General features: G+C 42.1%; 1 protein-coding gene across 1 annotated transcript in view; it reads right to left on the bottom strand.

The window, feature by feature from the left end:
- slc16a10 (solute carrier family 16 member 10) overlaps positions 1-10,168 on the bottom strand; it is a 35,476-nt gene extending 25,308 nt beyond the window's left edge. The window contains exon 1 of the mRNA XM_039666183.2: positions 9,171-10,168. Within this exon, the coding sequence (XP_039522117.2) occupies positions 9,171-9,483 (313 nt within the window). The 5' untranslated portion in view covers positions 9,484-10,168. The remainder of the gene's footprint in view (positions 1-9,170) is intronic.
- Positions 10,169-14,361: the final 4,193 nt, after the last annotated feature.

A 14,361-nucleotide genomic window follows, 5' to 3' on the forward strand; every position in this document is an offset into this window, starting at 1 on the left:
CTTTACTTAAGTACATTTTTCACGCATCTTTACTTTACTTAAGTAGAATAAATAGTGCATACTTTTTACTTCGTTACATTTTGCAGCAATTATTATACTTTCTACTCCACTATTTCTACAACTTCTGTTACATTTTCATTACATTTTCTGATCAGTTTTTCCCCTGCCAAAACGTAATCTGACCGTCCGTTCGTTGCACGTTTGTCTCACCAGTGACGTTTGGTTGCCATAGATACATCAACTAAATGCGTCTAACACGCAGTGTGTTTATCGTGCAATTTATACGCGAAAATTTGTTTTTACATGCATAGGAAACACACCGTGTGTAATATACGATTGGTTAGGATTATGACAAGCCAAGAGGTTCAGAATTACACCATAAATTCATCGTGTTTACTGCCAAACATAGTTATTAACATATAGTAAGGGTATGGCTTATATTGCCTAATTGCAAGCTTGTTTCAGAAATGGTGACAACAATTTTTTTCCATCATTATTGAACATCATTATAGGAGTATTAGGTTCAATGAGTTAGAATTAAATGTTTTATTAATCATTAGAAAATAGTCATTAAGAGAATCAATTATTATGCAAGTACTTTTACTTTTAATACTTAAAGTACATTTAAAATCAGGTACTTTTCACTTTTTACTTAAGTATGGCTGTCATTGTGTTACTTCTACTTTTACTAAAGTAAATATTTATCTGGTTATTTGTACTTTTACTTAAGTACTGAGATTCAGTACTTCCTCCACCACTGATTTAATTTAAGTTTTTTCAGTTTTTTCAATGACTACTTGGTGACTATTTGAGGCGCAGATTACTAAAACTGACCCTTAACATTATTTGTACTTGGAGTGAATAGCCTCTGGCTTTTTGTTATATCTGGTTCTCAAACTGTGTTTCTCACACACACAGATTATCAGTCCTATAGTAGACTAGTAATTGAGATCAGACAAGAAGCATCCCCAGTTTGTGTTTGATTGTGAAACTCAATTAGATGAAGAACAGTGAATTCCCCCTGGATGATTCAGAAGCAATTGCAAGTAAACGTTGAGTCTTGCTCATGTGTGTCCTATTTTAGTGTTTGACGAGCTATAATAAAGGTTAACCCCGCGCCGGCCTCAGTGTGAGCTCGGGTCCCCGCGTGGGGCCGTTATCAGGCCCTGGGCATCAGCGGTGTGGCTCCAGTGCTTTCCCACACCGCGCTGAGGTTATAGGGTGATGTTGCCACTCTCTAGAGCCGCTGCCATTGGTGCTCCTATAGGATGGTCCTCACGGCTCCTGTGTTTACCCCATCTGTTTATCTGCCAGGAACCTTCACCTAAACCATGTGTCAACACAGATCAAATGCTCTGTTGACTATTAACCGCTGCACGTGTCGTCTATCACTAACTCCTGCTGCGCTGAGATAGCACCAAGGCCAGTCCGCTGGATAGGAGAGTGTAACCGCTGATGTCTAACTCCATAGAAAACATCTCAGCGGTCCAACTAACAGTGAACGTCCTAGCAAGACTCTCTCAGGGTCATCTGGCCTTTATTAATGTTCTCATGGGATGTTAAAATGTAACGTTCTAATAAAGTTTGCCAAACATGGAATATCCAGAAGAAAACACCCAGTTATGAACACACTGTCTTCCAGGAGCATTAATAGGACATTCCTTCAGATATCTGGCCTTCAATCATCTTCTCAAAGCGTCATTTATACTTTTATTTCTGAAACATTTTAGTTGAACTTTGGTCTAATGTTTTTTACTACTAGTTTCAGACTGTTCTGTTCTTTCTAAATGAACAACACATTTGAACACACAGAGAGCATTAATAAATTAAAGCTGCAAGCAACATTTAGCGGTGTTCAGTGTTTAAGCACAAACGCATCAAAAGACATTTAAGTTAAATAATGGGAACGTTAGCGATGTGTTTTGTCCGCTGGACAAGCATCGAGTTCGCAGCATGAAATGAGGCGGGAGTGACACACTTGTGTTTTTATTTGTCAAGGTAATGTCAATAGAAAGTCTTGACAACAGTCCATCTCAAACAGCCTCTGCTGTGGAGCACAACACACACACACACACACACACGTCAAGAGTTGCTGACCGTTCTTCTGCATGGCCAATAACAGTCCTGGTCTTTGCCATCAGCGTGTGCCGCACTCAAGCAGAGCTATAGGATAAACCGGACGGACCGTGTTTAGAGAAGAAATGAACAGGTGTGTGATCTTAATCAGTGTGAACATGTTCAGACATGTCTGCTGTCGATCGCAAACCGAACCCGTCACACACAATCATCCTTTAAAATGCTTTTATTCAAATAGCTTGTTTATTCAAAACGACCTGTTTCTTACCTGACGTCTTTTTATAGTTTGTTAAAACAGTATAATCGCCACTTTGGATTGGGTTGATTAAAGTTGATTAAAGGATCGGATGAATAAATGTTGTTTTTCTTCTGTTGTGTCGTGTGTTAGTGATGTGCGGGTCGACTCATAACCCGCGGACCCCGCGGTCGGGTAAAGAAATGGTCACTTTAATTGCGGGACGGGTTGGGCCGGGTCATTAATTTCTTGCTTGCAATTTACAGCCTATATTGAATATTTGGGAATATCTATTTTCATATTTTATTGGGTTATTTGTTACAGTTACAATACGATTGCTGTAGCAACGCAACTTGCGTGAGGTTCCCAAACCTTTGGCTTCACGTCACGTAAGCGGCTCCCAACAACCACAACAACAACAATGGAGAAATAAAAGTGAAGATGGAAGACGAGATGCGGGAGAAATTGAGGTTGGGAATATACATGATTAAAAGAAAAAAACGTCAGGCTGCTAAAACTAATGTTTGGGAGCGGCTCTCAGAAGTAGTTGCAGCAGGAGACAACAGTAGTCTCGGCTAACTTACCCGAAGTGCAACTCGTGTGAAAAATATACAAACCAGTGTTGTAGTCTAGACCACCTCACTCGAGTCCGAGTCGACACCGAGACCAGAGAGACTCGAGACTCGAGTCCGAGTCAAGACCGAGTCCATAGAGAGTCGAGACCGAGACCAGAGACGGTCGAGTCCGAGTCAAGACCGAGTCCATAGAGAGTCGAGTCCGAGTCGAGTCCGAGACCAGAGACGGTCGAGTCCGAGTCGAGACCGAGACCAGAGAGACTCGAGTCCGAGTCAAGACCGAGTCCATAGAGAGTCGAGTCCGAGACCAGAGACCAGAGAGACTCGAGTCCGAGTCGAGTCCGAGACCAGAGACGGTCGAGTCCGAGTCGAGTCCGAGACCAGAGGGTTGATTACCTAATTTACTTTTATTTACTTAGAGAAATCCTTTTTTTTTTACTGAATTTACTTAGAGTTTAAAAAATATGATCAGTTTAGGGTAAAAAGGCCACATAGTAGGTGGTGTTAAAAGTAATTTTATTACAATTTGTCATGCGCAGTTGTGCACTAGAAAATCACCAATCACTGGGCGTGTCAATCAATTTAAAGAAATATTTTATTAACATTCATGAAAAATATTTTGAATTGAACTCGAGTGGACTCGGGAATAATTCCGAGTCCTAAAAAAAAAATGTTCGAGTACGAGTCAATTCCGAGTCCAAATGGACACGAGTCCATGACAAGACCAAGACCATTAAAATATGGTCTCGAGACCGAGTCCGAGACGAGTCCGAGTCTCGAGTACTACAACACTGATACAAACAGTAGCGCCACAAAACCGGCTCTTCCAGCACGTCAAGACATATTTGTGGTGGGTCTAAGAAATAAAAAATGGTTTAGCCTATTAGATGAATACAAATGCTGCTTTGTAAATGTTGAACGTGTTTATTAATATTAGAGCCATCGGCAGGCCGATATTACGCATTTTCCAAACTATCGGTATCGGCAGTTATAATGGCCGATAAATGAATATTTCATTTATTCATTTAACACTCGTTGAGTTGGTCACGAGACATACATTGCTTGAATAACAATTAAAAGAACATCCCCATCAGATCTCTGAACTCAAATAAGCAGGACAACATTTGTGACTATCATGTCCAGTTTTGCTGCTGTTAAATAATCCGAGAGTGAAGCGGGATTAGCTAGTACAACCCAATCTCACGGGAATTCGTACAAATTTTACGAGGTGGCTAATTCGTAACAATTCGTACGACCTCACTCGTACGAATTAGAACGATTTTGCTAAATTGTACGTATTTAACGAATTAGCCAATTCGTACGAATGACCTACCCCTGACCCCGCCCCTAAATATAACCGTCACGTGGGTTTAGACAAATCGTACAAATTCGCACGAGTGAGGTCGTATGAATTAGTACGAATTAGCCACTTTTGAATCACTCGTAAGAATTCGTACGAATTGGTCGTGAGATAGCGTAGGCTAGTAATAGTTACGTTACGTTGTTGCAGTGTAGTCGACTGACTGTCCTTTTAACTTTTGACAATGTGACTGAAGTAATGCCACTATCATCAGTCTGTTCTGTTGTGACTATAAAATAAACAAGTTTCTTTTTAAAATGCATTAGCATATTATTTTAGTTAAATAATAATTTATCATATCACATTATTTTAGTTAAATATCATATTCTTATTATTTTTATGCATTATCATATTATTTATATATTATCATATTATTTTAGTTAACCGAACTTGCGGAGCTGGTTAAGTGATGCACAAACTCCAAAATATATTCGTTTACAAATCATAAAGTGTTTTGAAGGCTATTGGCCTTCACCAGTAATGACATTCGCATAATTCACTTTCTTTATTTTCCAGAGAAATTGCTTCGGAAACGTTCAATGGCTAAAACATGTTTGACAGAGACTGCAGAAGAACTGAGGCAATAACTGGTGAGATGAGGAAACCTTCCCTGTGTGTGTGTGTGTGTGTGTGTGTGTGTGTGTGTGTGTGTGTGTGTGTGTGTGTGTGTGTGTGTGTGTGTGTGTGTGTGTGTGTGTGTGTGTGTGTGACTTCCTTCAGCGTCTGACAGCTGTTTCACCAGCCGCTCATGTACAGCAGTCTGCAGCCGCTACTGTACGAACAAACCCACGTCACTCACGTTTCTGTGGCGGTGAATGCTGTGATGATGTCATCTGTGTGGTCGTGATCAGGAAACACACACACTGAATAATATACAGTACATGGCGACTAACCGATCACGCTTCACATTTCCATTTCCACGCAGACAGAAATGAGATTAAAGCTAAATCTGACCATTCAAGACTACAACCCTGAAAGATTCTCATTGAAAATAAAACTTGATATTTGACACCTTGGCATTAAAAGATGATTTAAAACTCTTAAATAGGACTTCCCACTGAAAAATGGACATCAGAACTGGTAAGGCCACTAAAAATAAACCACTTTCACTTATTTTTTCATATACAAGCTGGAGTTTGAAACGGTTGCAAACCTGCACTCCCTGTGGCGGTTGTGTAATAAGTGGGTGTGGCTTCTTTCACGTGACTTCTTTTCTGGTTAATTTCGTCAGTTGAGTCGGTCGAGATCAGACGCGAGTCTAAACATGAACACACTGGAGAGCTGCTGCTTTATAGGAGACAATGAAGTAAACTTGTACATCGAGCAGCTGCTTGACTTGAAGCGATCTACTGAATGAAGGGGTATTTAAATAAACATTACGTGACTTATAGTGCAAACAAACATATTCACGCTGCTATAATCAGTGCTTTTCTTATGCTTTATTGATAAAATGCTTGCTGTTTACTTGAGTTTCTTGTGTCACTGAGAGGAAAGAGCGCAGCACATATTTACATATTCATCGAACCGTCGCTCTCAGCAGTGTCGCCAGCAGATGTTCGATAACAGTATATCGCTACTCATGTATTTCTAATTTCATACTTTCAAAGAGCGAAAAGTAACTTCTGAACGTCACATGTTCCTCAGGTCAACTAGACTGGCTCTAATGAAGCTCCTGAGTCTCTGTGTGAGACGGAGGAAACAGACGTGCACGTCTAACATCATTACACCAGTCATCTGTAGGCCAAAGCCCCCCAGAGACACTCCTAACAGGGTCTGTGAAGGGGAGATCATGAACATGACGACAGGATAAGCTGCTCTACTGCACATGCTCAGTCAAATCAGGATCATTTACAAAATAAACATTCGCAAGACAATCAAACGCTGAAAGTCTTGCTTGCACTGCGTACACAGGCCTGATGCAGTTTCAGAGGTATGAAGGAGATTAAACAGATGTCGACCTTGCTAGGTGCTCTGAGTGGTTGCTAGGTGCTCTGAGTGGTTGCTAGGTGCTGTGAGGAGTGGTTGCTAGGTGCTGAGTGGTTGCTAGGTGCTCTGAGGAGTGTTTACTAGGTGCTCTGAGTGGTTGCTAGGTGCTCTGAGGAGTGGTTGCTAGGTATTCTGAGTGGTTGCTAGGTATTCTGAGTGGTTGCTAGGTGCTCTGAGGAGTGGTTGCTAGGTGCTCTGAGGAGGAGGAGTGGTTGCTGGTGCTCTGAGTGGTTGCTAGGTGCTCTGAGTGGTTGCTAGGTGCTGTGAGGAGTGGTTGCTAGGTGCTGAGTGGTTGCTAGGTGCTCTGAGGAGTGGTTGCTAGGTATTCTGAGTGGTTGCTAGGTATTCTGAGTGGTTTCTAGGTGCTCTGAGGAGTGGTTGCTAGGTGCTGAGTGGTTGCTAGGTGCTCTGAGGAGTGGTTACTAGGTGTTTTGAGTGGTTGCTAGGTGCTCTGAGGAGTGGTTGCTAGGTATTCTGAGTGGTTGCTAGGTATTCTGAGTGGTTTCTAGGTGCTCTGAGGAGTGGTTGCTAGGTGCTCCGAGTGGTTGCTAGGTGCTCTGAGGAGTGGTTGCTAGGTGCTCTGAGGAGTGGTTGCTAGGTGCTCTGAGGAGTGGTTGCTAGGTGCTCTGAGTGTTTGCTAGGTCCTCTGAGTGGTTGCTAGGGGGTTGCCAAGGACTTCTGGCTGGACTCTGAACACTCAGGCATGTCTTTGGAACTAGTCAAGTCAAATTTACTGTATATATACAGCGCTTTTTTCACAATACACACTGTTTCAAAGCAGCTTTACAGAAATGTGTGATGTTTATAATATCTTATGCTTAGAGTACATGTAGTTCATTATTATTAATCAGTAATTAGACTGTAACACTGACACCTTCAAATACAGTGTAGCCATCTGACATGTTATGCCGATGTTACCTAGTATTGTCTTAGGGAAGAACTGTAAAGTAAAGTGCAACAATCTGAGGAATGAGACAGGAATGTTGCCCCTGTAAAGTTCATCTGTTTTTTTTAAAGTGGCTCCTTAATGTCACCATTCCAGAGCGTTCACAAAACATGCAAATATAACAAGATGATACAATGGAACGTATATCCATATAATCAAGAAATGTTTATTTTACATTTAAAATCTGTATGTTTTCAGAAATAAAGTTTTCGTAACTCAATGGGAGAATTAGCAAACATTCTCAGAGCATATTTCTGTTATCTATCTAAATGTAAGTGTGTGTCGAGTCTGACTGGACTCGAGCAGCCCTGAGCAGGTTTGCAGTTTGTAAAACAGTAGTTTTCTTCTGCTTTTATGGTTGGTGAGATTTGGTGGAGCCGTTGTGTCAGACGGCAGATGTGGAACATGACCTCTGACCGGCGCTGGCATGAGTGTGAGTGCGTGTGTGTGTGTGTGAGAGAGAGAGAGCGACGAGTGACAGGTGGAGATCATGATGCAATCTTCAGCAGCATTACGAAGGACAGCTTTAATGGCACCTTAAGACCAGATCTCAACGCGTCACAGCTGAACTAACCCTATTGTGGAGTTAATGAGCGTAACACACTTCAGCTGTGACGACAATAAGCTTATTATAGTAACGCTCAGTGTAAGATGACGAGAAATGTCATCATCATCATCATCATCAGCTCTTCATATCATGATGTGTTTAACCGCTCAGATGAAGATGAGCTCATACACACACTCACGCAGGATCCACACAGAACTGCTAAACACACATGACGACACCCCTATATGTGCAGCTGTAAGGTCTCATAACTTCTGTTAACTATCACACACCGCACACGCTTTAAAGGCCGTTCTTCCAGCAACACTGACACGTGCGCTTCAGCTTCAGCTTCAGCTTCAGCCCGCACACCACTGATCATCAACAGGGGAAGTGAATCATTGACAGACGCCAGCGAGAAACATCTTCTGCCATGACCAGTCCCGTCTGAACCCGTCTGATCTGTCAAAACAGACTCAGTTCTCTACATTCAGCTCAATAACAGCACCAGCGATCTCTCCGGCTCAGCACTGCTGCTTTACAGATCACACACTCATCTCCACTGCTGCTCAAAACTAAAACTAAACTGGTTGAACTAAAACACCAATATTATCATGAGTTTGCATGGGGTTTTTATACAATAACTGTGTACAAGAGAGTAGACTGTAAACTCACGTCAGTTTCAGGGTTTTGTTTCTGTTGGCCAAAACTATGATTTAACATAAATCTACATTTAGTAAGTTTATTTAGTTGTTTGTGCTTGACTAATAAGCCTACACAGACAGTGTGATGGCAGATCTCCATATTAGCCTATTGTTTGACATGTTTCACACTGTGTGTGTTTAATAAACTGTATTTTCCCTAGTCTATGATTTTGTAGGGGTGTGTGCTGCTACGTGCACTTACAGTGGTAATAACAGAAAATATCTAAGTATTTTTATGTTATGTAATTAACCTAAAACAATCCTTAACCCTATAGTAGGTACATGTTAATTAATATTACTCAGTAATTAGGGTTACACTTCATGTAATTTTAAGGTGTCATTCATTGTTACAGTGTACTGAGTAATATTAATCAACTACTAGCCTACATGTAGCCTAGGGTTAGGATAGGATGAGGTTTATTTGCGTGTGATTATGCATAATTTACTGTTATTAGGCCTGCTATGGCATGTAACATACGTGACAAGGACACTGTAAAATAAAGTGTAGCCAAAAACGGAACTAACTCAACTCGCACTGAGAAACATTGACTAAGTGTGACAACTATCCCCGGTGTGTGTGTGTGTGTGTGTGAGAGAAGCAGACAGAGCTGAAGGGTTGTGCGGACACACACACTTGCAGTGAGTCAGGAGAGCTCCGCGGTGACGCGCGCCCGAGCCCCTTCACCAACACGTGGAGGAGCGACTGAATCGCACGCGCCCCGCGTTCACGGAAATGGCTGTTACCTGTTTTGAAGCGTAGGTCTTCGTCGTTGTCCTTGTCGGAGCCGAACTCTTTCAGCAGCGCGACGAACATGATACCGAAGGCGTTCTGGATGCCGAACACCGAGCCGTTGCACCACATGGAGGCCAGCATCACCACCCACCCCCAGCCGCCCTCCGGGGGCTCGAACTCCGCCGGCGCCTCGGAGACCCCAGAGCCGCCGTTCTCCTGCTGCTTCTCCTCCGGCGCGGCCGCGGCAGGAGTCGGCTCGCCGTCGGGGTGAGTCTCAGTCATGCTGATCGTGTGTGGCTCGGAGTCGGACTGAGTCTCAGTCATGCTGATCGCGTGTGGATCTCCTCTGAGTCCGCTGTGAATGCAAATACACTGCGCTGACGACTTACACTGTAGCAATAAAGCTATAAATACATATGAGCTGCAGGAGGCGGGGCCGAAGGCAGACCCTCCGCCCGAGAGTGGATCAGATGAAGTCTCCTCCTGGAGAAGTCTTGATGGAGCACATCTGTCCAGCACGGGCACGCGCACGCAACAGCTGCATCTGTCCGCGCGGTCACTCCTGTGCTTTATTCACAGAGAGGGACGGGATGATCATTGGCACCACAATAGGAGTGTGTTTATAAGCACCCCGAGTAAATGTGACTCCAGTAACTCTCCCTTTTTTTTTTTAAGACTCCAGTAACTCCTGCAGTGCAGTACGTCACCGTCCGCGGCACGCGCGCGCGCTCTAGTGTCAGTGCTGCACACGCGGAATCTCGACAAACGCGAGCAACATAAACACTGACCAGTTATAAGGAACTATTTATTGGCCTTCACACTGTTAGGGAATTAAATCGCACGTGTAATGTCTCAGATATCACTTAGCTGCCTCTCCTTGTCCAGTCACTTCTGCTGGTGGATGCTGAAAACTATAAACCATCAGGAAAATCATCTTACTCTATTGACGCTCATACTAGTTCCTGGTCTCGAATGTGATTGGCTGTGCAGCGTTTTGTGTACTGATATTTATATAAGCTCTTTTCCCTGTTTGTATCATTCCGCAAAATGAATATGCTTTATCTAATCAATAAAATTGTGGCAACATATTACAAGCAATCTTATTTATTAAATCGAACAAATTAGAATTGAGTAATAGTTCATCAAATTAATATTCTAGTTAATTTTCAGTGTACAGAGCATTATAGCTAATTATTAAATAAAACTTTAAAAATTTAAAAGTTAATTGCCCAGCAGACGATTTATCGGTAAAAACACTTGATCGCACAAATAATATTTCACATGAATCAGACTTAACAGTTTTTGATTGTAAAACTTACACTGAAAAAAATAATGATACTTTTTATCACAACAAATCCTTCAAAATGAATATAAATACACATTTACTACTAGTGCTTCTTTCCATTTTCAATCCAAGTAGAAGCACAACTATGGGCTAAATATGACGTCTTACAATGACATGCACTCAATTACCTTATAGCTCGTTGCACGCGCCCGCATGGTTCGCAAACACTCCGCGTGAGCTGCGTTACTGTCACTGTGACACCTGTCTTTGTTTTGGCGGGTGTGTGTTTCATTGTTAATCAGTTTCATGTGTTACCTGTCATCATCCTCATCACAGACATCATCATCACTCACTGTGTGCAGCTGTTGTCACTTAAGTCTCCTCATGTGTCTGTATAGTCTCCCTGGTTGGTTCTCATCTACACGGTTTGCTAAGTTTGGCATGTGTCTTGTTCGTAAATAAATAGAGTTTAAGCCTGATCCATCTTCCTGAACGTGCCATCAACAGTTAATTTATCACTTCAATCACATTTTCCAAATATATTTCTAAAGAATTAGCACAGTATCATTTAAAGCGGCTGTAGGTAACTTTTGTAAACAAATATTTTTTACATTTTTGCTGATCACAAGAGAACGCTCTTACACAACGCACCGTCGTTCAAACCAAACTCAAGATTGCCTGCTCATAAAACAAAGAGGTAAAAGGAAGAAAATGATGGCGAGAAACAAGCCACCAACTAATTGTTAGGCCCTATATATTTGTCACTGAGAGCATTTGACGTAATTTATTTATATTTTTAAGATGGACGAATGCGGTTTTACAGATACTAGAAACGTGACTTTCAAATGAAAGATTGGTATCAAAGAGCACACCGAGGTTCATAACCGACGACGAAGGTTTGATCGAGTGTTAGACAGTATCTTAGGTCAGTGTTTCCCAACCCTGTTCCTGGCGGCACACCAACACTGCGTGTTTTCTTTGTCTCCCTAATCAAACACACCCGATTCAACCCATCAGCTCATTAACCCACCTGATTATGAGCTGATGGGTTGAGTCAGGTGTGTTTGATAAGGGAGACAAAGAAAACACGCAGTGTTGGTGTGCCGCCAGGAACAGGGTTGGGAAACACTGTCTTAGGTTATAAAGTGAGGAGGTTTTTTGTCCAATAATTAGAATCTGTTTTTTTTTTTTCAGAGTTTAGTAGTAGGAAATTACTAGTCATCCAGTTTTTTTATATCAGTTATGTATTCCGTTAATTTTGTGAATTGGTGAGTGTCATCAGGTCGTGAAGAAATATACAGCTGAGTATCATCAGCATAACAGTGAAAACTAATGCAATGCTTCATAATGATATCTCCCAATGGTAGCATGTACAGAGTAAAAAGCAGCGGTCCTAGTACTGAGCCTTGTGGTACTCCATACTGAACTTGTGATCGATAAGACATCTCTATCTAGTGTAAAAGATGCTAATGAGAAAGATGCTCATTAAGAAAGTGCTCATGAGCTTGGCCAACAGTTGGTTTCTGTCCTCAACAGCTCACGATACACAGCAGGTAGGGCTGGAGGGCACACATGTTTTATAATATCAGCAGTTGGAGGTCAGAGGCTATCATGGATGTTTCGTGTTCTGTGCTGGTCAGATATGGAAGGGAGTCGACACTTGCACACCAGGTGTCTAAATCTGGTTCGTTGGGGGGACGAGGAGAAAACCCTCAGACAGACTGAGCTTTGCTGTGACAGGGGAGCTTCGCTTGTCTGTTCAACCAGCATTCTCTGGACCCTCGGTGGGTCCACAATATTTGTGAAAGGTTGTCACAGTAATATAATCAGTGGTAGTTTCTGGAGAAGGGGGAGACAAGATTTTCGTTTTTTTTTTCTTGGTTTGATTTTTAAGGTTCTGAGCTTTGAGTTGGAGTCACTTTTACTTTAGTCAGGGGGCTACAGTACTTATTGATGATTGGGCGGTGGCCTCGCCTCTGCAAGAACCATGACAGCACGCTTGCTGAGATTCTTGCTTGATTTTCAGAATGGGTTTCTCTAATTCCTCTTAAAGCAGACTTTGGAAAGAAAAGCTTTCCTCTTTGTTCAGCAATGGCCCTCAATTCCTCAAGATATCCTTTAGTGGCAGAGCAGATAAAAGGGTGTAGACTGGCTCATGTAAGGCACACACTCATTCCCCTTTTCCACCAACAAGATCCAGGTGCTGGTTCAGAGCTAGAGCTAGTGGCGGTTCGGAGTTGGTACGACTGACGAGCTTTCAAAGAACCGGTTTGCCTTTCCACAGGCTAGAGAGCATCACAGAGCCAGATCTTACGTCACCGTATACATCTCATGTTGCCCAGCAATGCTAGCATGGCACACACAAACACACCAGGCTTGTTCGAGATGGATCGGCACTGCGAATCTTGAACTGCAAGAGTGATGTAAAAACATTAGAAAAAGATTCGATTCAAAAGCAAAAGGAGTCGTAAACTCTCCAAACACTCCCGCAGCTCCGATTGCATCTTGAACAAGCCTTCCATCAACAATGGCGGTTGTTGCGTTACTATTTATGCTCATGGCTTGGCAAACCTACATCGGTATCCAAACACAGCGAATCCAGCACGTCTGTGCAGCTCGCCGTAACTTGCATTAACGGAGATTACAATCGAGCTTCTATTAGCATGATTAGCTGCTATTTAAAAAATGACGGTCACAAGTTTCTATTTGTCTTGTTGGTCATGGTAACCCCGCCCCCAGCCGCTGACGTAAGCGGTTCTTACTTCTCGACCAGCAATGATTTGGTGCTACTTAAAGTCGGCATGAAATCAAATTTGACAAATCTTCTTTTTATATGTAATATTGTACTGTTTATTATAAATGATTTATCCGTGCACTTCATTATTTTTCTTAAATTCATGTACCCTTGAAATCTTTAATCAAATAAATTAACCTACCCTCCCCCTTCGAAACGACCTCTCTCTCTTTTGGTCACGTGGAATGGCAAAAGGGTGCGGCCAGATCCGATGAAGGTGCGGCTATTGGTGCACCACCTCTCAGAGAATCGCATTCAAATTGTTTGAAACGCCCAACCTCCAATCAAGCCCTGCCCTACATTTTTTCTAATTTCAGAAGCCGTTTCACATACGTCACGACAAGGAAAAAATGACCATCTCAACTTCTGTTTCACGCCGACTTTAAGAACCACTTCTACTGGTTCGGAGCTGGTGCTTTGGTGGTCGAAAAACAAAGAACCGATTTGAAACTAGGCTCTGCCTCCGAACCAGCACCAGCTCTGCCTTGGTGGAAAAGGGGTCTCAGAAGGTAACATCTGGGTCAGAGAGACTCCCCAAAGTTAAAGGGTTAGTTCACCCAAAAATGAAAATTCCCCGTATGACCTTCGTTCATCTTCGGAACACAAATTAAGATATTTAAGATATTAAGATCGCTCCTGCATACTAGTCCATAGGCTTCTTGAGGGAATGACTCGAAAAGTCATTAAAGACATCGTTAAAATAGTCCAAATGACTACAGTGGCTCAATCTTAACTTTATCAAATGACAAGAACACTTTTTGTTCGCAAAAAAACAACAAAAATAACGACTTTATTTCAACTATTGGTTTATTTCTCCCTCTGCCTCAAGTTACTAGTTTAATAGCGTAAGCTTCTGTTATTGTACGTCACACGCATCACACACACATGACCTACTCTTGCGTAGGAGTCTGGGGAAATACGAGCGTTCTGAGAGATTGATGATGATTTATGGGGATTATAAAAAAGTATCAGTGGATTTTTTACCATTATAGGCTGGTTGTTAACACACACTGTGTTCAAACACCTTATAAAAGTGAATTTTTGCAAATTTTACAATAAGCAATATGCAAAACTTTTAAATATAAATATATTATCTCAATATATTTATAATATATTTCAGTTT

The sequence above is a fragment of the Pimephales promelas genome, chromosome 13, assembly GCF_988280905.1.
Source record: "Pimephales promelas chromosome 13, fPimPro1.hap1.1, whole genome shotgun sequence".
Classification (NCBI taxonomy): Eukaryota; Metazoa; Chordata; class Actinopteri; order Cypriniformes; family Leuciscidae; genus Pimephales; species Pimephales promelas.